The sequence below is a fragment of the Buteo buteo genome, chromosome 28, assembly GCF_964188355.1.
Source record: "Buteo buteo chromosome 28, bButBut1.hap1.1, whole genome shotgun sequence".
Lineage (NCBI taxonomy): Eukaryota > Metazoa > Chordata > Aves > Accipitriformes > Accipitridae > Buteo > Buteo buteo.
Window position 1 is genome coordinate 3265552 of NC_134198.1, and position 25836 is coordinate 3291387.

Below are 25836 nucleotides of genomic sequence, written 5' to 3' on the forward strand. Positions count from 1 at the left end.
AAGTTCAACCCCAGGGTGACGTGACTTGATGAAAGCAGGCTAGGCACCCACGGGTGCTCCTGGGCAACGTGAATTCCCAGCTTCACAGGGAGAATGGGGAGAGGGAAATCAGCCAAGACTGCTGAGAAAGACAGCTCGGGGCACATTTGCTCCCAGTTGCACACCAACACCAGCACCAGTAGGCAGTGGGAACCCTGACAGCTACTCTTGTCTCCGGTCTACGCATGGCCTGTAGACCTTCTATTGACGCCCTGCGTTAGTGAGCCGCAGCCTCGTGAAATTACATGATGAAACTCGTTGGCTCAGGAACATCGGTCAGGTATCTGATCTAGCCTGGGGAAACTTCCAGTTTTGAAATTTTTTTCAGTCCTGATCGTGGCAGAACTATTGAAAACTGCAAGAGGGCCACGTCAGACTTGCAGCAAGAGGTTTACTTTCTTGCGAATGTGAAGAGCCAGACCGCGTCCTCGGATGTGCAGCAGGAGTCCTCGCAGCAGAAATCAAATAAATACCCTGATGCCATGGATTCTGAGTCTAATTTGGGAGGAAGAGGCAAAGCGACCTTTTCTGGAGCTCACTAAAGACAACCAAATGACAACCAATTCAGACTGGAGGTGACTGTCCTGGATGGGAGGACCTGGACGGAGCGCTGCAGCCCTGCAGGGCAGGAAGGGAAAGGGGCTCTGAGGAAGCCCAACCCTCCCTGCAAGAGGCAGCGGCTCCGGCAGCTGGTGTGCGTTATCACAGCGCTCTTGAACTGCCTGCAGGCAACATCACAGCCCAAAATATACAAAGCATGAGAGTTATAACCGCTTGCACGGTGTCAGGCCTTGCGGGGAGCAGGGTCACTGCTCTTCTGGCAGGGGTGTTCCGCCCCAGACACCCACTGGCTTCCCACACGTCCTACAGAGTCAAAGTGGGGGGAGAACCTCTCCTCCGAGTATAGCCAGTAATTTTTATCTTCCAAGCGCTGAGCAAACACAACCTGTGTAATCTCCCAGATTCCCAACTTTTATTTTGCAGAGGAAGGAACAGACACAAAGTTTAAAAGATTTTGCATCAGATCAGAGACACTACTGACAGAAAAATGGTGGGCCTTTTTCTCCTGAGAGGAGAGAAATGTTACAGTAAATTCATATACCCGGTTTCCTTATTCCCATAGGGGCAGCTTTGCTCTCAGACACAGCCGTTCACACAGAAAAGAGCACTCACCGATCTCGTTGCTTCAAGTTGCAAGCCGTTGTTTATCAGGTTTGATTCATACACTTGTCTCTTCCTCTGTTAAAAGGTATTGAACACTGTAAAATATCTGTTCCAAATTTCCCAAATATGTATGCATAGAAGAATGGAATTGTTGGGTACTTGACAGCTACTGTGGTCATAGGTACAGCCTTATCTACTAATGCTGATCAGGTTTTTTGTCTGATATGCAATATTGCCCTCAAATGCAATTGTGGAGAATTCACCCTTTTAGTTTCTGGTACATTACAGGGTAAAAATGTGCCCCAAATTTTGAATTTTGAGAGCAGCTACCCCTGAAACTTGTCATCTTCACCTTTAGTCATTAATTGGACTACTGACTGCAGCCTCCCTCCCCCCATTGATCTGCCCTTTAGAAAGTCTTCATCTCAAGGGCTTTCCATCACACTTTCCTTCCAGCAACCTGTAACTTTATTCTTCTTTCCCAGTAATTGTATGAGTTCACACAGTGGTTCAAACTGTAGTAGCCCTCTACGTTTTAGTCCACGGATAAGCATCCCCAAAGGAAGAAGCCGAGAGCTGTAGCACTTGTAGAGTCAGTGGTGCTGTTCTAGGAACATTCAACGTCCCCAGAAGGACAGGACAAGTTTTCCTCAGTAAAGATGAAATTCACAGATCATTTTAATTTCACTTCACAGTTACCAGCACTTGGCAGGTACTAAGTTACAAAAAATCTGAAATGTCTTTGCAATCTTAAATTTGCTTCTCTGCACACATGACCACCCCCCAAAAACCACAGAGACAAGCAGCCCCTCTCCCCTCCAAATACAAAATATACATCTCTATAAGGGTTTTATAAGAAACTTTGAAACTTCATGTGAGGTAATCCAACTTAAAAGCTATGTGCATCAACCAGATAGTTCCCAAAAAGCTATTTCTTTATGTAAAAGTGAAGGGTAGCCAGCTTTCCCTGGCCTGCAGACTGCATGTCAGAATATCAGCATGGGTATGGGTGAGGGATTCTGTGAGCAGTTTGCCAGAAGAAGGTGTCGTTAATGCACTGGGGACTGATGGCTTTATTCCTGAACCAGGCTAGGCTAGGCATGCAGCAAGGTTCTGAGTCACTTAGTGATACTGCTTTCTTACTTTCTGATTGCTTTCATGCTGCTGGCCAAGTTTTTAGCTGTTTATATGCGCTGTGCTTAAAGGATTCTGCACCCAGCACTACAGAAATTTAAAAGAAGAATGGTCCAATGGTTTCTGTCACCTGGTTCTCTATAGCCAGACCAACTGCCTTAATATCTGTGCTTAAGACCCAGGCCTGTTGCTACTGTGAAGGACCAGAGTCAATGAACGACCCTATAGATAAAGTCTTAGGAACTTTGATAGGTACATGGAAACTGGTCTTCAGGACTAGACCCAAGACCCACTCACTCCGGGGGGCAAATCCCAGATGCTTCAGCAAAAAGGGCAAAAATCTTCAGGAGTTCCACAGAACAGGCCAGTTGTATGTCCACATAAGTTTCATCCAGTTCTTTAATGTTTAAAGACTGTTGTAAGTCCCCAAAGCAGAAAGAACTATTTTTCCAAAACTCTAGCAAGTCTTGCAATTAGTAATTATAAAAGTGAGTAATAATATAAACAGCCTACCCCATTTATACTTCATTAGTTCTGAGGTGCAGCACCTGCATGTGGCAATGGTCACCATGGACTAATTTTGTATTTTGTTAGAAGGTATTTCATTGATCTGTTTTGGATCTTCTGCCTTTTTATTCCAGTGAATATCACCTTCTTCTCAGGTTAGGGACAGGAAGAGCCAAATTTTTCAAACAGTTTTCTTCTTTCATCACCACTTACCACATTTCTCCTTATTCTTCTCTTTTCTCAAGATAAAACCACAATCCCAAACTTTGATAGCACTCTTCATAGAGGTATCTCTCCATGTCCCATTAATCCACTTGTTTATTGGCAACAGCATAATGCTCTTTATATTTTTTCATTGTTTATATAACATTGTATATATATATATATATGTAGTATACATATTTATAATGTATATATGTAATCCTTTCTATTATCTAGAATTTTGATGGTAGCTGAACCTTGAAGAGGACACTTAATATAGCCATTTCCTGTGACATCTAAGTCTCTTCCTTGTACTAACAGCGCTAACTTAGAATCCCAAATCTGAATGAGTTTTTTCCTTGCAGTAACATACTTCCTTGCATTTTTCAACATTTCATAGGTAATAGTGCTCTCATTCTCCTTCAAAGCTAAAGGTTCACAGTCATCTTGGCTTCTGAGTAAACTACATAATGATTTCCTCTACAATTTGGGTTATATCATAACTCAACCCCCTTACCAGATCATTAATATATGTAGTACACAACACAGGAGTTGTTTGTTACTCCACTATTAACTCTTTTGCCATTTCATCCTACCTCTTTGCTTCTTCCATATTCACATGGTTCTTTGTAAGGTGAATAATACTGAGTCATGAAAATATTTCAACCTGAGTTCTACTTTGTTTCAGCAAATAAAAAAGGCAGAGGGCTAAATACCTGTTTCATTTCTTCCTAAATAGCACAAAGATGGATGCAGGGCAATTCTCATTTGTAGAAGTCTAATTTTTATTTTTTTATTTTTTTTTTAATCTTACCATTCAGATTGATTTAATAATTTATTATGGCAAGGAGTTCCCCAAATTAATTTTGCCCTCAAAATCTTAGAGGAATGTTGACAATATTAAGGTTTCTAATAATGCATTAATGCAAGTAGTGAGAAACGAAGCCCCTGGGAGGCTTTGCTAATTAGGGACTTTGCTATTTTATATAAATGATTGAATTATGCGCATGATGATCTATGGAGGAGCTAAAGTTTTACCCAGAGGAGTCTATAGTGGTTTTGCCTTGGCTGGGGAATACAGCATAAAGATATGATAGCTCATTAGGCTGGAAGGTGGAGACTGTCCAAAGTTTATTTTAGTATCCAGCATTTTGTTCAGCTACCTGCAAGGCTAAGCTGTAATAATAATGTAATCATGGCAATGCTGCTGATCTAAACCTGACATAGATTTTGATGATTGAATGGCTAGCCAATAGACTAAGACACTATGGAATGCATAATCATGTACAATCTTAAGAAAGTCAAAACATAGTGTAAGTAAATGCCAAGTATTACAGGCATGTAGAGGGTTAGGTCTTGAGAGCTACTTTTTCACCATAATCCTTTCAATGTCTGGTGACTGTCTTGCCAAGCTGAGGAGACTAACAAGATTGTGGGTCTGGAAATTGGTAGCAGACCACTAGCAGCTTTTTTCTCTGTGTTTCATAAATGGTAGGGAGCACTTGCTTTGATTACAGTGATAGAAGGACGCCAACTCCTATCTTTGTTTAGTTTCTTTTGCACAAAGAGAAAAGTTCTCCACAACAATATCTGTGTGGCTTCAAGGGAAAAGTCCTAACAAGGAAGGAGTGCTTGAATAGCCACCTCTGCCTTACCTGACAGGCAACAGATAAATCACAGCCAGTAAGAGAAAAAGCATGGGGCCCAAAGCCTCCCCCATGGCAATCAGCTAAAGGGGGTGGAGAGGAGAGGATCACTGTATCAATATTAGCTGCCAACTCTCACAGTTTCTTTGATGGTGTTTGGAAGCTTTCCTGAAAGTCCCAGCTGTCAGCATCAGGAAATTAATTGATTGAGAAGCTCTGCTTCTGTAAGCTTCTTTCCCTTCTGTTTGAAGATAATCACAAAAATGTGAAGCAGAATATGCTATAAAGGCTGACACAAAAAAAGTAAACCCAAAAAACTCCAAATACATATTTTCTGAGATACCCTCTGATTTTAAGGCAGACTCGTGATTTTCTGAAACCTGATTCATGACCACACAGAACTGGCAATACTGCAGTCTAGCCCTGCTCTCAACAGTGGCTTCTAGTCACCCTATTTGGAAAGACCCATTTCTGGTCCTATGAATGTATGCAGTAACTTCAGAGCAACTCCCTCCTTCCATTTGTCTTCCCATCCTTCTGGCATCCTTCCTTCCGCCCATTAAGCAAAGAAGTAAAAATTTGGGGTGGGGTTGCCTCAGGAACAGAGGTTTTATTTCAGCGAGTTCCTGCTTCAAAACCAATCCATCCAGCAGAGACCAGGGCCGGTGTGGTTGCCCTCCTCCCAGTGTCAAAGGTCCCTTTCGTCCTCGTTATCAGACTTACTGGGTAGGTCGGCTGAGCACACCACGGGCACGTAGAGCCTGCCGTCCTCTACTGCCTCAAATCACTGCAGAAAATGGCACCCAGGTACCCTTCTTTCTGTAAACCCAAGTATTGTTCTCTCACCGTAGGTATGACACATGCTCAACAGTGGAAGAAGTACAATTAAGTTTTTGACAGGTTATCAAAGTTTTTTTTTGTGTTGGTTATCTACACTAAGTAAGTCTAGAGGCGGGAACTGATCATTGTTTGCTTATGAAGACAAACTTCTCTAGCCCTGCTGGAGTTCTCCATCAGATTGTACTTAAAAAAAAAAAAAGATGCGTGACATGCATGTAATATTCTCTGTGAATTATAGTTTTCATTTAATTTGGAAAAAAAATCTATTTCTGTAAAGCACAGATTACTTCATGGCTGGAAATGAAGGTTTTGCCCACATTCCTACTTAAATTACTGACAGTTTTTCTGTTTGTTTCTGTTGGAGGGAAGCAGATGGACTAGAATGACATTCTGCATCGATTTATTTTGAATTCACCTTTCTGGTGCTAACCCTTTAACTTTCAACAGTGAGCTCCTTGAGCACCTCAATGGATAAAACTGGCATTTTGGAGCATTCCTGGAAAGACTGGTGATACTTAATTCCTATTCTGATGGTAACCTATCCTGACAAATAAGGTACATAAATTGTAGGTTTAAAAAACATGCTTTGGGCAGGAATTTCAATTGCTTGCAAGGTACAGCTTCTGGAATCTGCTCCTGAGAGTTTGATTTTTGCTAGTGCTTGCAAAATTAATTGTATACCGACTTAAAAACATTTGGAGTTCGAATTGAGTTGCATATATGAATCTTATCTGCTGACTTTTGGATCTGTAAATTATGTTAGAAACTTCCATGAGGATGTCATTTCATTAGTTTGACTTTGCCTCCTTTAAACCAGATTTCAGAAACACATGAAAATGAGGGAAGCACAGCACCACTGCACATCTCCAAGAGCTTCAGAATCCTGTATTTTTGTTCCTTCTATCCAAATCAACCCCATGCTTTTAGTTAAGTTATTTCCTTCTGTCCTCTGAGATGTTTTCCCAAGAACACTGCTAATGAATATAAATTTAATGCTGGGCCATTTTCTCAGTTACTCATGTAATTCTTTTGGAAAAGGACAGAAAGCCATTCAAATCAAATACAATGATAGTCCCAGGACCTGATTCTTCTCTTGTTGCAGAATAATAGGTAGATCTGTGCCCTGTTTCTCTGAATCCAGTAAATTGGATACCTAGGTCTGATTTTCAAATCCTTCTGACAAAATTCAGTAAGTGCTCCTCCACTCTCATTATCATACAAAGCCACTCAGTGCAGCACCCAAAACTTTTCACTTCAGATATGTAGACCTATAGATGTCCAATGACAATTCAAATTCTGCCCCAACTTCCACGTCATGCAATCAGATGGGGTGCAGTGTGCATCAGACAGAATTTGTCTCAGCGACTACACTCCTGGTCCCTACAATTCACAGACCTGTAATGTTGCACATGGCCAGTGGAGACCTTGCTGCTGACCTCAGTGAGGTGAGGAGAGAACAGACTTCATTGGATCTGCTATCCTTTAATAAGCTGGAGTTTCCGAATTCTGTGAACAATAAAGCTCTGGATAATAGCTCTATAAAACTGTCAGGGGAGTCAAAGAAAGAATAGCAGGAGCAAGGAACCTATTCAGGCTTAAAGCACCTTGAATTACACAAGATACTGCTTATAAAATTTGGCATTTTCAGTTCATCATTGATCAGAGACAGGCAGTGATGTTTGTAGTATTTAAAGCTGATAGTAAATGGCAATACTCCTCATTTTGGTTGTATTTCATCACAAGGCTAGAAGTTGTTTGCCCCAGAAAAAAAATGCAACCAAATAAACAAGAGTGTCAGTAGGACAAGTTATCAAGTAGGTTTTATGCCAACACTGATAAGACTTGTATGTATCTTGGGCAACATCATCCCCACACCATTCTGGGAACTGTGGTAGGCCAAAATGTTAATTCTCTCCCTGGAATTCCAAGGATGCAAAACTGTACCATAAATGTCACCTTCCATTCCATGTCAGACATAAGGTATATGTGTTTTGTTTCTTAGTTTCAAATATTCTATTCACATTTTTTTCTTTATTACTTCTCAGTTTCTCTCCTTTCACTCCCAGTATGAGTGTAAGGTAGGTCCCAAGGCAGTGTCCCGCATCCCGCTTGGGAGGAGGTACAGGAAGAAAAATATTATCAGTGCTGCCAATGTCTGTGCAGCCTTTGCTTAGGGAATGAAGATTTGCAGCACATACAGCTTCTTCCACTTGCATGGCAAGTGATCTCAAGTGAGACAAAGGACCTCTCTGTCTTTGAGATGACTAACGCGTTTGTGTGCTTAGAGCTGACCTGCACCCATCCCATCCAAAAAAGTTAGAAAGCTTACATCTATTCACATTTTAAAAGACTGTTCCTCCAACAATAGATTTAGAAATGCATTTCTAAACTGCTGACACCTGTCTGTGAGGCTCTAGAGAGAGGGAGCCAGTACTTCTGAGTTGTATCACAGGAGTTTGGTTATCACCAGGTGACTCATTTCAGCTTATGTGACAGACTCATTGAAAAAAATCCTCTCCTCGCTCCCTCTTCTCCTTCCTCCACTTTTCAGTGCCCTCTGGTACTTTACTCTATGTGTAGTGTTTTGTCTGTTTCATGGCCAACTTTGGATTTTTTAGTTATCATTAGTTCTCCAGCTCAGTGTCATCACACTTGTATCCTTTGTTCTTGTCCTTGGAAGTCCTCTGCAACTGCCACTTCTTCATCCTTGTCTCCTTCTATGCTTTCTACTGCCCTTTCAGCACCGTATGCATTCCCAGTATCAAAATTCTTGCCTATACCTTCCACAGTACCCCTATGGCTTCAGATTCTCCCTGTCCATGGAAATCCTGGCTCTGAAAACTGCTATCACCACTGTTTTCAGCTTCCTTCTGACATATCCATGTCACCCCAATCAAGCGTCTCAATCTCCTGGCTGTACTTCTGTCCATACAGACCTTGTCGGCCACTTTCCTGCCAGGCCACAGAGCTGGCTCTTGTTCAGCTTGCTGTCCACCACGACCATGAGGGCCTCTTCCAAGAGCTGCTCTCCAGCCACCCAGTCTTCACCTTGTCTGACCATTAGTCTCATATACTCTCGTTCTCACCTTTGTTGCGTGTAGGTAGACCGCTTCTTCCTCAGCACACCACAGATTCAGTGTGGCTGCAGATCTTTGTAGGACTGAGACCTTTGAAAGTAAACTTTTTTTGCAAGCACCTAGCGCATTACCCACAATCTCCTGGTCTAATTATTCATGATTTCATTCTGGTTAATGTCCTAACATTAATGCTGCGTTAAAAATACTACTCCATTACTCACATTTAATTTCCATCACTGTTTGGAAGACACTCATTATATTTTTAAGTATATTTGGGCAATGGCCAAATATTAAAAACATAAATGTAAAATGCTAATTGATAAAAACAATTGTTTCCAAAGGGGCAGCTTTTTGTTTCTAATTACCTCTTTCAATTAATTTTTATTGCTGATCCTGTGATCACGTGTAATGCAACATCCACCCACTGCAGGACTCCCTCAAACCCTACTAACGACATTCCTTATGGCTGCCCCACTAATGCCAACGACAACACTGTGTAATGAATATCAACCAACTTAGTACAGGCCTTTTTACTCCTACTCTTCTCTTTCCTAACTGCAAATCATTATTTGTATATGAGGTCCTTTCAGTGTTATCTTTGTCCTTGCCTGTCTCTACCAGAGGCTGCTGCTGGAACATGGAGAGTTGCTAAATCAGAGAAGGAAGCGGGTGGGTGGGAAAGCGCAGATGCCAAGGGGACTACAATCCCGTGGATGGATATTTCTCAGGCAGTTCACAATTACAATAGCTCAGTGGCATGGCTGAGCTTGTTTTTGTGGCCCTGGGTACCATAATGAATGTAGTCCACTGATAGAACTACTGAAATGATTAAAAAATAATAGTTAAAAATAATCTATGATTGTCGTTCATAGTTGCTAAGCAGCATCAAGCAGTCAGTGGCTTGAGTCAGAGATTTTTTGCAAGGTCCCTGGGGGGCGGGCCAAGCTGTTGAAGTGTCAAGGGACGGAGTGTTACAGGGAGAAATTCTGATGGTAAAGTGACATACAGTTATTTCCCATAAATGACTTGGGTGCTTTATTGGGTAGAATGTCAACAGCTATGTTTATAACTGTGATCTGGAGCACCTGATCAGCTGCCTCCTTCTATGGGTTCCTCTGAATACCCTGATTTTAATAACAAAGTCCGTTAGGGACCTAATTCAATCACTGTAGGTACAGAATATTGCCCTAGTCTGAAGATCAAGGTGTCTAATTCTAACTGGGAACCTGACACTAGCATTTTTCTGCTCACATCTCCTGAAGGATTCCCTCCCAGGATGATGCTCTGAGGTCACCTAGCACACACTGACAGACACGATGTGCAGTGCTCCCTACTCAGTTTGATGGGCTTCAGTCTCCCAGCTCCCAAGAGTACTCCTAGGACAGGGCAATGCAATTGCCATTCTGGGTGAGGGCACTGTCCTTCCTGCCTACTGCTCTTAACACCCAACAAATGATTCAGATTTATCCTGAAAATAACTTACCTTTTGCTTTTTACGATCACTCCTCTTATGAGTCATTTTTTTGCTTTCATCTTCATACACCAAAACAAAGTCAATTCTTCGCTGCCCATCGTTGAAGAACAAGGAGTCAGGCTTATCATCAAAATCAGCCTGGAAGGTAGGTAGGATAGGTTAATATGAAGAACTTTACTTGTCGGTACCTTACTTGCCTCCTGTTACACAGTATTTCAGTGAACAGAGAAACTCAACACATCAGACTCATAACACGAAGACCACCAAAGTGACAACAAAAGTAGCATGGAGTAGAATGGAGAAAAAAAGTTGGGAGGTCTCTGCATGACATAAGAACAGTAGAACTTTGACCTAATTTTGTTCTTTAAATATAGCATATTAGCTTTTGGCAATGGGAGGAGCACTGGGATGGAGCACCATTCCCGAACAATGCATCTGTCAAGAAATTTGCATGTCATCATGGATACAATGTTAGATAGTCTATCTACAAGATATGCTGTTGCCTAATGGGAGTCTCAGAATTAGTGCATTCCCATCTGTCCCCTTACCCGCCAGAAGTATCACTGCAATTAAAAAACCCCCAAAACAAAAAGCTCAGTAATTTCATGGACCCTAATACCCAAACCCATCATTGCCCAGAGAACAAAGAACATGACCAGGCTGCAGATGAACTCTCAAAATGGACACATCCTACGTGGATTTATTTCCCTTTTCATTCGCAACATCTCAGCAACCAAAAAACATTGTTGTACGCCACACATCCATCATGTTATAATATATGCCAAAATCAAAAGGATTAATATATCCATAAGCCATTATGTAGTCCCCGGAGGAAAGTAGGATAGATTGTCATATCCACTGATAACATCTTAATGTGTTATTTCATGTGTGAAACGATACAGACACTGATGACAGGGGAACCTGAATCCTCGAGTAATGATTCTGTAGTTTCTTAGAGTACTCTGAGGGCACTGTCACACGTAACAACCCCTTCTTTCAGGTAATATATAGCTGTAACGTTATCAGAATCGTCATGTAATGAGCACCAAACTCTCAGGTGCTTGGCCAAATCCCTCCGTGGTGTTAATGAGGGCAGTGCAACTGAAGTTGATAGATATCAAATGTCTGAAATGGGACTCAGCATTGCATTAGAGATGGTAAGATCTCCAAAGGTGGCAAGAGTCCCATAGAGAACCGCAGGGGAGCCTTGGCTTCCAGATATCAGGGCATACAGGGTGGCTCAGGGCAGGATCAGGCCAGGCAAAATGACCCAGAATGATCTCTTGAACATGCTATGCCTTTGGGGACATGGAATAGATTCCCAGATGTCCTATCCCTGAAATTTCCCTGTCAGTGCAGACCAAACTTCATGAGGAATGCCAGGTCCAGTTTGGGGAGCTTTGGGATGTCCGGTCCACAGAAAAGCACATGGAAATGTGGTTATGGTGTCAGAGACCCCTTAAGTGTGGACTGAAATGGTTGTTCTTCAACTGTGATAAAACTGAGAAGAATGCCAGTCTTCAGTCAGGAGCACCCCAGTTCCAGGGAGCATACAGTGTTTTAGGAACCACATGTGTCAGTGTTTCCAAAACAAAATTTCCCAGGAGTTTTATTCTAAACCTCTCCCTGTGGACTATTTTGTTACTGTTTCTTGGCTGAGCCAAAACAGTCAACCAAGATGTGTCTCCCCATAATTATGACAAAATTTCCATAGTTTAAATAAACTCAGGGGAGTTTAACCTCACTAATTTTTTATGTTGTATGTGCAAAGGCTAGGATCTGCTGCAAAGAGGTCCTGTTAACTTAGTTGCTTCAAACAGTCTGAGCAGATTCTTGGTTAGAAAAGTTATCTTTGAATCCCACCTGTGCCTAGAGATTTGTGACAAACCTGACAGCAAGCAGCTGCTGACATACATACATGCGTGTATATATATATATATGTACACACACACGCATGTTGACATAAGGCCAATATACATGTATATTCTATGTTGGTTTCACAATCCGGCCTAGCTTTCAGAAACTACCTAGGCAGTCACCAAATCAACATACAACTGCACACTGTGAAGAAAGTTTTAGGAAAAAAATTGCTTTAAACTTTCAGATGGGATCACCAGACCACAATGACACTGAGTATCACCCAAAGCAAGTCACAGATGGGCTTGCGCAGAAATTCTTCTATATTCTTGAGCGCTAGCATTGGCATAGTCCCATCAAGCAATCAGACCTGACCCTGACAAGTTTTCCCCCCGCTGAGGACTAGCCATGGGTGTAAAATGCAGCCCTGCTACGACCATTTCCAGTCTCATTTAAAATATAATCACGATGATTTCACGTTGACTAGATTCCCATAGGGAGGAAAGTGTCGACAACAGCCAACGGCCCCTGTTGGGAGACAGCTTGGGAGGTTCTGGGGCAGCAGCAGCAGCAGCAGCAGCAGCAGCAGCAGCAGCGAGGGTGGGGGGAACCGAGCCCACCAGGCACCGAGCCCAGCCCCGCCACCGCTGCTCTCCCCCGGGACCCCAGCAGGCTCTGGCCAGGGCTAAAATTGCTCTGTGTTGCAATGCTGGAAACACAGAGCCCAAACCTTGTGATAATGAATAAGGAGGGGAAGTGTTACCGCTGCATAAGCCAGAAGTTTTTTAAATTGGGCTTCTTTGTCTTTTGAATCTTAGAAACAGCATTTATAATAACTTCTGTTTAAAGTGACAGAGTTTAGTTGTGAAATTCAAGCACTTGAAAGTGTAAAAGCAGTAATAGCTTTGAGTTTTTTTCACTCCAGCTTTTAGTTCTTTTTCCTACATGACCTATCCACAGGATAGAAAAGAAAGAAATGGCAGACAGCAAACATCAGATCAAGTTTTGATCTAACAAGTTTTGATCATAATTTGTGATTGCATAACTTCACCATTTAAGTACTTTTCCTTTAAATGTAGTCTCCTTTAAACTTATAGAACTAGTATGTAACTTAGTGATAACTGGCTTAACAGGATTGTCAATAACCAGATGAAAGACTGCCTGTTAATCAGTATTCTGACTCATGCATTTACTAGATACGTGGTTTCATCCACATGAGTATATACATGTTACCATATACCTACATCTTTCTTTCTTTCTTTCTTTCTTTCTTTCTTTCTTTCTTTCTATCTATCTATCTGTCTGTCTATCTCAAACTATGCATATATATATAATGGAATATAGCTGAAAGATTAATCAATATTGGACTGCATGAATCCAGAGAGACAGAAGTTCACACTTATGAAACTAACTTCTTAAATGTAATCTCTATTGCTTTTAATCACGAGGGCATTGTCCAATTGACCTATCCATGGACACTTTATATATCAATAAAATAATAAAGAATTGATTCATTAAGCTGGAATACTTAAGAGATCAAGATTAAGACCCACACAAATAAATTGTAGTGTAACATTAAACGTAGCTCAATTAAAAGTAAGAAGTAAAATGCAAATGGGAATGTAATAGTTAAGGTTCCGACAGTCACATTAACTGAGATGTGTGGTGTATCTTGTAATCCCTACTGGATAGTTTGTAATGAAAAATCATATATTATTCAATATAATTACCAGGGGAAAAACAAGACTGGAAACCAAAAAGATGTGCTGTACTCTATAGTTAATAATTCCTTTGAGACAATGTTTGTTTTTTTAAAAATATGTAATATTATTTGACAGTATTACAAATGTTATTATCATACAAATGCACACAAGCTTGTGTGCATAGACACATAAGTTAATGAGGCTGAAATTCCAATACATAATTTTTCTTAAGTATCAGTAGCAAATTATAACCCAAAATAATGAACAGGCCCATTGATACCTCTTTGTTTTAGAAGAAACAAATGCCGGGTCTATTTACTGCACTTTCTAATTTTCTTAGCCTCTGCATAATCACATTTTAAGTACTGACGGAGGCAATCGGTTGTGCACTCTAATGTTATAATAATACCCTAGTGGACAGCAGGTTAATATTGATTAACATCATTAATAAATAAAAAAATATAATACATTTAGCTGTAAAACACTAATTATATTTAGCACATACTCCGCAGCGCTTCTGAACTCTCCAGGTGCTGTACAATCAACTGCTTGCCTACCACTGGGAGTCGGGGAACTATTAGCTGCTTTATTAACAGAAGGAATCTGAAGGAGAGGAGGACCTGGCCGTGGATAAAGCTTTTTGGAACACTTAGGTTACACCTATGTGGGCTAACCTAGAGGCAGGATGGCCACGTTCACGTGGGGGTACCTCCGCGTTTCAGTTCAGAGCAGGGTCAGGTCAGGTGAGCATCAGTGGCTCTTCGCTCCAAGGAATGAGACTGGAGGTAGCCAAAAAAAAGCCCAGACACCACCTCCTCAGCGCCAAATGCCTCGTTCTACAGACCCACTGCTTGGGTCCTCGCTTCCAGAGGACGCACGCACAGCTGGAGCTGGGAAGCGCTGCCCTGATGCCATCAATCGCGCCGCCAGCCCTCTGCCCACGCACCCCTTCATTTACACACTTCCCCTTTGTCCTCCCTGACTCCAGCCCCCTGCGGCCACGGAACAAGAAGCTTCCTGCGCTCTTTGCTAATTCAGCACAAGCAGTTGTCGGTAAACAGCATCTGCTCTCCCAGCCCCCGGCACAGACTGGCGCTTGGAGGAGGGACAAGCTGGCCGTGAGGACAAGCTGGCCCCTCCACGCAGGCTGAGGTAACCGGTGTGACTTCAAGTGACAACATCATGGCCCCGACCCTCAGCCCCTTGACTCGCAGCTCCTCAGGAGGGAGACTACTGTGTGCTCCTCCGTGCGGATAACCGGGATCGCTTGCCGGGATCTGAGGGGAGTTGTCGTGTCTTACTCTTGAGAGCGCTCCTGTAGCCATGGCTACACGCGATGCCTGCGGCGGGAGATGAAAGGAGACCACGCCAGTGGAAAGCTCCCTTCGGCAGCCGTGATGCTCCACGCCAGGGGAGGAAAAATGGTGGCGTTATGAAGAAACCTGTCTTCGCTTTTCTGGGCTTCTCTAGGCATTATATTGTTAAACATTCAGTGGGGGCAGCGGTGGGAAGGGCGGCACGGAGGCAAGCGTGAAGAAAAATATCTGCTCAGGAATTGCAGTTATTTATTCTTTACTACACTCTGAACAAGCACAGTATTGTAAGCTGATTTTTTTTTAAAGAACAAGAAATTCTGCAGGAATGACTTATCTAACTGGAAGGATAAAAATGCTTTATTTTGTCCCCATGAGCCTTTGGCGTGACTGTCAATAGCACCAAATGTAATCATTACTGGAGGGATAAACTACTTGTCTGCGACCTCACATAATTTTCAGATATGCTTCAAAACAGCTTCCTGCAGCATGCCAGGGAATAAATCAGTTCTGGGAAACAAGGGAGCAGAGCAGAGCCTGTGTAACATCGCCTCTGCTGACAGGTACCTGCAAAAAATCCTCCCGCCGGAGCACGGCAACAGTCTTGCGGGGGACCCGCAGGTTACACTTCAGTTGTGGGTTTTACGTAGGTGAAAATTTCAGACTGCCTGTTTAGGAGCACAGTTATTTCTCTCTACAGGCCTCAGGAAACTTCAAATCAAGTAAATAAAAAGGAAACAAATTATATTACCAGGATATCATGAAACATAATTATCTGTAAAGTGCTTTGAGATCATCTGAAGAAAATGTTGCAGAAATATAAAGTTCTTCTTACTGTCACAGCTATATAACAAGATCTTTTATTACTTTATGTTCTGAGTGACCAATAGAGACAACTTTCTGACATTAAGACGAACACAAGCATTTACTTCTGGAAGATATAAGATACATATATACAATATATAAGATACTTCTGGAAGATATAAGTTTATTTGCATATCACATACTAATGTGGGTCTGTCTCCGTAGGGCCATAAAACTGTTATGTCTTTAACGTTTTTCCTTGTGACTCATATTTGCTAATAACAACAGAGGACTGTTTTAGTTCTGTTTTTAGCAACAATGAGATTATTAGCAAGCACTTAATCAGAAGAAGGTGGGTTTTTTTTTTTCCACTTCCTCAACATGCAAAGAAATTTCTGCTGTGTAACAAACTGAAATAAACTGAAGCTAAAGACAAAGTAGAAAAATACGGGGCGTCGTTACAGTCACATTTCTGTCAGCAGAAAGCAGTTGGTAACCGGCCAGGCATTGGGATGCCTTGTCCCCTGAGCTAAGTTTGGACCAGACACCCACTTGACTTCCTGTCTGAGCGTCAGGTCACTGCTGGCTGCAGAAGGAATTCCAGTCACTCCTGATTAGAGAGAGACCAAATGGACTTACTTTTAAAGAAAGGTGAAGACGGTACGCTGCTGAAAACCTGCTTTTCAGCACCTCCCATCTCTTCCTGGGATGCAGGAGTTGGGAAATTCACTCTTTCAGACTTCCCTGAAGCCTCTCGCTGCAGAAATTGTATTTGAGGGGCAGCAGTAACAGAAAGTTTGAAGAAGTTATCCTCCCCTCTGCAGATGTTGACTCTCAAGAAAAAAATCTTACTGTTGCATCCAAATTCAAACTATCTACCTATAAAGCAGATCAGACTGCAAAATGAAACGTCTGAGAGCTGGAAAAGGCTTGAATGAATGCTGTCTATGCAGTTTTGTCTTCCTTGTACATACTGTTTATGATACATGACTTAATTGTACTACCACACGCCATACTTCTACCCTCCTTGTAGTAGTTACAGAATACTCCTTATTATCTTCTTCATTCAATGCCTTTTTTTGTTACACCTCATCTAAATAGTCCGAATGCTTAAAATAGGGATTTCCTTCTGACTATGCCTGTGGTACTCTCCTCATAGAATCTCAGTGTTGTACAAATGTTGAGAAGTTTAATTTTACAAGATCCCTCAGGAGAGAAATTAACACTATAACCCTCATTTTAAAGGTGATCACGTAAAGTATCTAGAGATCAATGCTAAAACCTGTTGACTGTCTTCTAAATTTGGGGTTCCTGCTTGAGACACCAGGACAGTGACATCTTTCCAGAGAGCTCAGCAATTCTCTCTTTTCAAAGAGCAATGCACTCACTTTCAGGTCCGTATGTGACTATTTTGAACTAATGCAAACAGGGCCACAGATGTTCCCCTTTGACACTCAGGAAATAAACAAAAGCTGGATGTGACTTTGCAAGTCTCGCGCAGAAACCCTGTAGCAGGAGCAAGGATAAAATCCAATTATCTAGGACTGGACTGAGTTTCTCTAGTTGTAAGAGCCTTTCATTCCTTCCCTGCACATTCCTTCCTGCCACATCTACACCATGCTGAAGTACTACAAACAACATTCTCGCAGAATTTGGGCTTTTTGGAGATTAATATCCTACTTGTGCCAGATGAGGCAGGGATCTTGTGGCAAACTTAGCATGTGGTCCTCTAATTGGAGACGGCACAATGAGAAGAACAGGACCATTTTTATTAACCAATAACTTAGTCCTGGCTACTCCAGGATGACTTGCAAAATCAAATCAAATTTCCAGAATACTTCCAGCTGCAAAGCATGATCTAAGTTTAGACAACAGGTGCAGTACTTTTCTTCTATTCAATCGTTTAAGGTTAGGCTTCCTATTTAGTTTCCATTTCTAGCTACAGTTAGCACTCATCCATTTCACAGACAGGCTCAGTAGATCTCAATTTTATCTTTCTGGCCCCTCCACCCCACTGAAACTGCCCAGCGGCTGACAAGGAAGACCTGACTCGGAAGGAGCAGTGCAGAAAAGATGCTGCTAAAACTGAGCAGAAATTACAACTGCTGGTAAACATGAGTAACCAAAAATAAAAATTGATTTTGACAGTCGATTTTCAGTAGAAATAAAAATAAATTCTACCAAGACTGCTCGGAGGAGACTGTTCTAACCACAAGGTATATGACATTCTAGCTGTTTTGATGCTATTTCACATCATATAAATACAGAAAAAAAAATTTCATTGAACCACAGAGAGGCTAAGAAGGATTTTTATAACATCCTGGTCAGGGCACTCAGTTGGGAAATGGAAGCTCTTGGTTACACCTCATGCTCCAAAAAATGTTTAAATATTTTTCCAGAGACCAAAGCAGCTTCAAACAAAGAATACCCTGCTGCAAAACACTGGGACAGGGGCAGGGGAGGTGAGGGTATCCAGCTCCCAGAAGGAAAGTAATTTCCTGGTGCTTTGGGTATTTGTTTCCTACACCAGAGGGAAGGACAAACCCTCCTGACCCATAACTATGACAAGCACTTTGCCAGCTAAGCTGCTAGAGCAGCTCCCCAAGGCTCTGGTGCACCTTGGTGCAAGGAACAGTGAATCTATCCCTTCATTTACACTGCTTTTGAAATGCACTAACACCACAGAAATCCTTTGCCTCTTTCTTTTATGACTATTTCCCATTTCAGTTTGATATGAATCAAAATAGCTTTCAGTCTGGTGGCCAGGCTGAAAAATAAATTATCTAAACATGTCCAGTCATAATATCTACATATAAGACAGGGCAGGCTTAATTCAACCCTCTGAATCTGAATGCTTGATTTGCGTCTTTTAACTTTTTAGCTCACTCTTCATTGTATTGTATGTTCTCCTAGTCATATAAAGAAAACATATTTCCTTATAGGCAGAGAAGTCAGCAGGACCTGGACCTCCACAGTCATAACAGACCTCTGTGCAGCTAAAGGGATAACCAGTAGCAGCGGTAGCAGGCTGTCATTCCTGGAGCAGGATCTAGTAGGCAGTGGTAAAGAAACACACAGGCAGGTTCAATTATTTGTAAATAGCTGATAGTTTAAATGTCAATGCCTTGGATGGGGCTGACTGGGAATCAGCTCCAGCTCACATTACTTGGTGACACCATTACAGTACTTTCTTGAATGATTTCTCTATGTGAAAATTGTCATGAAGCTCTTAGGTGCTCAAAATTAATAGGTCCAACAAGCAATTCTTGAAACTGTTGGTCCTGTTTCTTTATGCCTTATTCTCCTGTAACACTGATCCACTCGTAGAGGTAGCTTGAATAGAAAAGACAACCTATACACACCCAAAGCCAGTGACACTAACCTCTGTCATTAGAGTAACGAAACACAGAACAGGCTTTTTTTTTATTTAAATGGAGTTGCTCTGTTAGATTTAGGATAAGTATATGATTTTACACCTTTTTTAATCCAGGCTTATAGCTATCTCCTTGTGCAACTGCAGACCACACTTGTACCATTCTAGGGGAAAAAAGAAAATTGGATGTATCAGCATGCCAGTTGGGCATAAGGTTGAGAAAGCATGTGCCATTGCAGGGCTTTTTTGGGGTCAACTGGCCAGCCCTTAATGATAAAGGAGATCTGAGGAGATCCTGAGTTAGAGCCAGAAGCCTGTTAGCTGCAGAAAACATTAGGCGAGCTGGGGAACCTGAGCTTTGGATAAAAGGAATGGACACCTCCAGGTCTTTTTTCTTCTTGTCACTTCAATCTCTGATTGGAGTAAGGAATTTCTTGGTGTCTCCAGGCTTTCTGTAAAAATGAGTCCTGAACTCACATGTCAGCCAACTAATACCTGGCTGTGTATGGACTCTATAGTGTATGTGTGTTTATATGTAGGGTGTGTTCATAACTATTTATCCTTGCATACACACACAGAAATCCTACACATGCATGTACAAAATTATGTATAGGGAGGAGGTGTATGTGTGTGTATCAGTTTATAGTGAATATATATTGGTCACTTTTAATTGAGTCCAGCGCCTGTGTCAACCTGCACTTTCACATCTGAGTCAATGACTTCAGGTATCTTTTAGGGAAATAGAGATAGAGCAACCCAGATTCAGTCACGCTGACGAACTGCATGTGCTGCAAAGGCAAAGGAATGCTAGTCTTCCGGAACAGCTACTGACTGTTGCATATCTATATGAGAAAAAATTACAAGTAGTCATAGTTAAAGTAAAGAAGTACCCACCCATTCAGGAGTATGAAGGTTTTGCTGATCCGGCACAGTTCCGTAAGTGGGAATAATCACTTGGTTCAGTTCCAAGACTAAAAATAGACATAAAAAGTTAAAACATTTCAGCATTTTGTGTGGTAGGTGTTGGGGTTTTTTAGAATTTTGCTAATGATTTGTGGAGAAGCCACTTTATTGCATTTATTTAGTATTTCAGAAACAGAAAGTTTGTATCTCATGCTTCAGTTATAATCAGCAGGTGGCAAGAGAGCAAAACATAAATTTCACCAGGATGACAAGCTAAGGCTAGGAGAGCATCCTGACCAAGCTACAGGGATGCAAAGCATCCCTTTGCTAGTATGTGTTATTTAATGTTTCAAAACTCTATCCATACTCTAGCAGTAGTTATGTTTATCTTTCAATGAATAAGGGTACCAGAACTGGCTCCACCTGCACAAATAACCCTACCCCATGCTGACCGTACTTGTCAGGCAATAACAAATAACAGTACCAGGGAATTCTTCAAAAATCCCAGAATGGATGTGATAAGCAGTGATGCTGTAACGTTCACTCTATAACAGGAATGATTTTCACATCATCTAATAACACACCTACAATTCAATGTGTATTGATGCCCCAGTTACTCCTCACCCATTTCCTCAATACCTGTTAAAAACCAACAACCTGCAAACTGAATTGGTTTCCTGAAAATACAGCATAAAATTAAAATGATCTTATGAAGTATGCCACTCCATAATACTCGCCACCAGATCAAGCACTGGATAACACACAAATTCATCCTAATAAAGCTGCTGGAAATAAGTTACAGAAGCTCTACAATTGCTGCAAGGTATTGGTTTTAGTTTCTTAACAAATATTTTTGGATCTTAAGAGAAAGCCAGATAACAACCTGAGGCTGAAGATAACATCAAGTAGCTGAAGGGAGAAGGCTGCTTTCTACCTATGCATGCCAGGCAGATGGACCCCATGTGTTATTTTTAGATCCTTAAAATAGAGAGGTGTCTTAGCTAAGTCTGTCCTGCACTGAGGAAAGGGTCATGGATATCAGTGGTACCTAAATGCCGGTGTTGTTGGGAAATGATAGCCTCAACTTATCAAAAAATACTATAATACTAAAAGAAAGCCCCCAAACTCTAAAATAATCTATAGTACTGTTAGGATAGCGAAACACCTATTAGATACTATGCCAGGACAAACATAACTGATATGCCCGGCTTTTTTTTTTTTTTTTTTGGCTTAAAAACTTCATTGATATGTGGCTAAATTCTCAAGAATTTTTAAGAAGCTTTTTTTCACAAATGATGCTCGTTTATACCAGCTGAAGATATGTCAAAACACTTAGAAACAGAGCACAAGAAGACCGCTCTTTACAAATCAACAGAATTCTCTCATGGCATCTAAGCATCTGAATTCTCTGGTTTAAATACTCTTTCAGAGAGTTTGGTAGGGACGTCGTTCCAGATGTTGAGCTGTCAGTCTCCAGATCTCTACTGTGATGATAGTGTGTACTCTAGGGAGGAGCCAAAAGCAGCTCCATGAATTTTTCCATCAACACTGCTTCAGAAACATTTGAGTCATAACCCAAAGGTTGGCCAGTTGAATAATCAAAGTCTGTGAGCTCTCAAAAACATTAACATCTTTAGAAACATTTCCCAGCATTTAAAAACAGAGCAGGAAAATGTGGACTAGTGCAGCACACAAACTTTACATGGTGAGACAATAATATGAGGACTCGGAAAAAATGAGCATCTCAGCAGCTACTGCAAGATTGCTGTATATGCACATCATTATGTTTTAATGGGTTCAGCTCAGACTAGTGTGAGAAGGGCAAAGACATATTCTTGATGTCAGTGTAATGGGCATCACCCTACATTCCTTGGGGCATTCTTTATTCTCTATCTGGACACAAAGATACCCAGAGACAAAGTGCTTGTGCAAACCCACAGGAGAGGGAATGTTTCTGCCCACATATAATGGGCAGAGTGAAGGAGAAATATAAGCATCTTGCTTGCTTGGAAATATAAACATCTGCTCTGAAGCTCTGTGTGTCATTACACAAAACAAGCAGATGTGGATACAGACACGAAGACTTCTGCCAGCCACTGAACTGCAGTAACGAGAATCATGAGTTAAAATGGACTTTTTGCTTAGGCCTCACGATGTGTAACTACACAACCCTCATCAGTGCTGTCTAGAAATCCCTTCAGCCAGAACTGAAGAGGGAAACATGGCATTCACAGCAGGAAGGATAACTCCAGTTCTCCCAAATCCTGATGGATTTAAGGCTGCTCAGGAATATCCTCCAGAGAAATTTATACATGAGTACAGTTTGATTCTGCCTCAGTGACTCTGGCCAGCACATCTTCCCCATGATATGGTGAGTGTCATGCACACATTATCATTTTATCAATATTTAGCATCTTAACACATTTCTACTTGAAATACCACTCAGTACAGCCCCCGGGGCAATGAAAGGACTTATGCAAAAGGGACCTGCCACTCTCACTTCTTATGGGACATTAGCCCAGAACTTCTCTCAAATTAAATACAGATTAATGTTTGTGTGAAGCCAAAAATACAAAGCCTTGACACTACCTGAACGTGTACTTAGATAAGATTTGTTCTGGCAGTGGTTTGCAAGGACAGTTGTGCCTATTTGTGCAGATTTCAGCTGGAAGAGACGGTTCTAGCATCTCAGAAGTACAAAAACGGTACCTGCAAAAACTCAGCTTTGCCAGAAAAACCTGCACCCACACAAAGTGCTTTTCCCTACCCCCAAAATCACTTCATTCATTTCTCCCACCTCCCCTCCAGCATTATGGTAAGGTCAGTTTTAAGTATGGAGGACAAGAAAGAAAATTGCAGCACAAAAGTTTGGGTCTGGACATTAAGGAAAACATTCTAAGAGTGAGAGCAGTAGAAAAGACTGCCTGGGAAGGCAGGTGAGGTCATGTGAGGTCTTCAACATCAGAGATTCTTCAGTACAGATTAATTAAATATCCTGGAACAAGCTAGGCCAAGTTGAATCTGGCATGAACCTTAGGAGGATGACCCAGATGAGTTTTTGAGGTCCTTTCCAGACCCAGTTTCCTCTGAGTGTAAGGCTGGTCATTGTGTTCTCATAGTTATGTCCAAAAAAGACCAGTGTATTGAGATTTTATATTAAAATAATAGTTCTCCTTACCTATTTCTACTTCAGAAGCATTATCACTCCTGTTAATGTTTGGGTCAGAGCACATCAAGTGTAGATGCTTATTTTCTACCACCCAGCCAACTAAAGCAAAGAAGGTGTAAGAGAACAAAGAAATCTACTGGATTTGTGCCGGCATACTCTGATTTTAATTGACCAATATATCAATTTCTATCTTCAAGTAATCCTGGCAACATATGCTTTTGTCAGAACATTTTGTCTAATTTCTTTGAATTGTACTCATAGATTTTGAGTTCCTGCTCAGTGATACCAGTTGGTCTTTGATTTAGTTCTTACAAAATATGCTGTTGTAAAAATTTTAAGTACTGAATCTGTGCATGCTAATTTACAAGAACATCTCAGTGGTATCTGAGCTGCCAATGTATCAGTGGTATTTCCAGCTGCCTGGAGATGGTTCTGCAATCCAGGACACTGAATTGCGCTGTCAGCATTTCACACCTTACCTCAAATATGCCTATACACAAGTACTAAGAAGCCTATGTTAATCCCATGCTGCTTCTTTATAACCTGTGTACATCCCACACTTTGGGCCAGGCCCTGGGAGATGAATCCTACTGTTGATTCTACCTGTGATTTGTTTTACGAGTTTTCTCTATGGCTTTGCTTTCTCAAAGGTCAGCCAGCATTTCTGACTGCATTGAATAAAGATCCTAAAATTCCTTGAGAGCCAACGTAAGATGGCTTTTCAATGTCTTTTCATTAGTTAATTGATATTGACAGTGAATGGGTTTGTAAGTTCAGTGATCTTCCCATTGAATAATTCAATTTTAAAGGCTTTCATTAACATTACTACTAGCAATCTCCACCTATTGCTATGGCAGAGGTGAGAGGCTATGGAATGCTGGGCATGGAAGCAGCTCTCCCTTTAGGATAACTATAAAGAAGAATTAAACCCTTCCTTGGAATCTGAATAGTGAAATAAGAGAAGCTGCCTAAAGCACAGGCAGTAGGGATGAAACAGCTTTTTTGAGACTGTAAATTAAGAGGCCTGGGGATGGAAAAAAAGCAGTATCCAGAAGTGAAAAGAAAGATGCTGCCCAGAAAAACATTAATGACAAGAAACCCACAAAGATATTGGATAAGCTGATGTCTGAAAAGACCACTGAGCTTGGCTCTATAAGCACAGACATTGCAAACATGCCTGAAGTTGCCAGACATTTTGTGCCAAAGAAGTTCTTGGCTATGATCAACTTCCTCTCTAATGGAAATAATCAAATGTGAAAAAGGGCAGCAGCACTCTAAGCTTGTAAATCACCTACATAAGCCAAATTAATAGGCACAGAATTATTCTGAGAAATCCAAAAGGTTTTACAAAACCAAACTCATAGCACCTAGTACTTCACTTCCCTCAACAAACCTGTGAGACATTGCAAAGGACAAGATCTCAGCCCTGGCACTGAACATGGTACCTCATGAGCAATCACGAATGTAAAGCCAGGAAGCGATGTCTGGAATCCCCAGGCATTGCTGCTTTGCTATAGATATTATATCACCTCTCACTTTTCCCTCAGAGTATTTTGTAATTCTGTCTGTCACAGAAATTTTAAAAAGTCTAAGTCCCAAATCCTGTTCTTACAGGGGGAAAAATAAATTAATAGAATACTGTGCTCTCCTAAGTACAAAACTGATGTGCTCAAGAATATCCACTCAGCCCCTCGGTGGGATCTGCCTGCTGCATAGAGTGCCTCCTCCATAAGCAGGGAAGTTTACAGCGTGATTACAGAAAACGAGTTGTTGCAAAGCTAGACCGCAGTGCTGGGGCGCATCAACTTCTCCGCATTGCCTGGCTGCACACACAATGCTGTCGCACGGCAAATGCAGGTGGAAGGCATGGGAGGAAAGGGTAGCAGGCATTTACCAAAGGAGAACACTGAATAGATGGTGTGCTTCAAACACACACTCTAGCTTAGCTCACAGCACTGCCCTCATGTAGCTGTGCCTTAGGCAACAATGGTCACGACACACAGAAAAGTAAAAACGTAAATACACAATTAGACACACTTAAGTCTTTTAGACCTCAAATAGATTGCAAAGAAAATTAATAACAAAATACTTCACTGGCTGGAAAATATCAGGAAATGTTTACATGCAATTTTTATCTGAATCGACACATTCCCTGAAATCTTTGTTTGACAGCCCTGCTGCCACATTAGAACAGAAAAAATAGTCATTAGCAAAGTCTATCTGTTCTAATGAAGACCAAATGAAAAGATCACATCACGTTTGCCACCGTGAGGCTCAGAGAACTGGATGGAGTCAGATTGTTCCCATCTGCTGGGATAGACGAGAAGATCCAAAGACGGTGGGCTTTGCCCCGATGATACTGCTTTCTAAGTAGAGCTGATCCTGCATCACCCACCTCCTCAGAAACCAGACCAACATCGTGGCAGTACCTCCCCACCTCGGCAGGCTGCAGTCCTGCTAGCAGAGATCAGTTTTGTCATACCATCACACACGGTACCCAAGAGGCAATGAAGCAAAAAGCCTCACCTCGCAGGTAGTGTCTCAGAAGCCAGGAGAAGGCATGAGGTAAAACACTGGATATGAACTGAGTCCTGGAATGAATGAATGAATGAAAACTACTCTGAAGCCCATC

General features: G+C 41.6%; 1 protein-coding gene across 2 annotated transcripts in view; it reads right to left on the bottom strand.

The window, feature by feature from the left end:
- ANO6 (anoctamin 6) overlaps window positions 1-25836 on the bottom strand; it is an 80633-nt gene that overhangs the window by 31552 nt on the left and 23245 nt on the right. For both annotated transcript variants that reach the window (XM_075059224.1, XM_075059223.1), the window contains exons 2-4: window positions 20027-20103; window positions 10092-10220; window positions 1213-1278 (exon numbers count right to left, since the gene is read on the bottom strand). In XM_075059224.1, the coding sequence (XP_074915325.1) occupies window positions 1213-1278; window positions 10092-10220; window positions 20027-20103 (272 nt within the window). The remainder of the gene's footprint in view (window positions 1-1212; window positions 1279-10091; window positions 10221-20026; window positions 20104-25836) is intronic.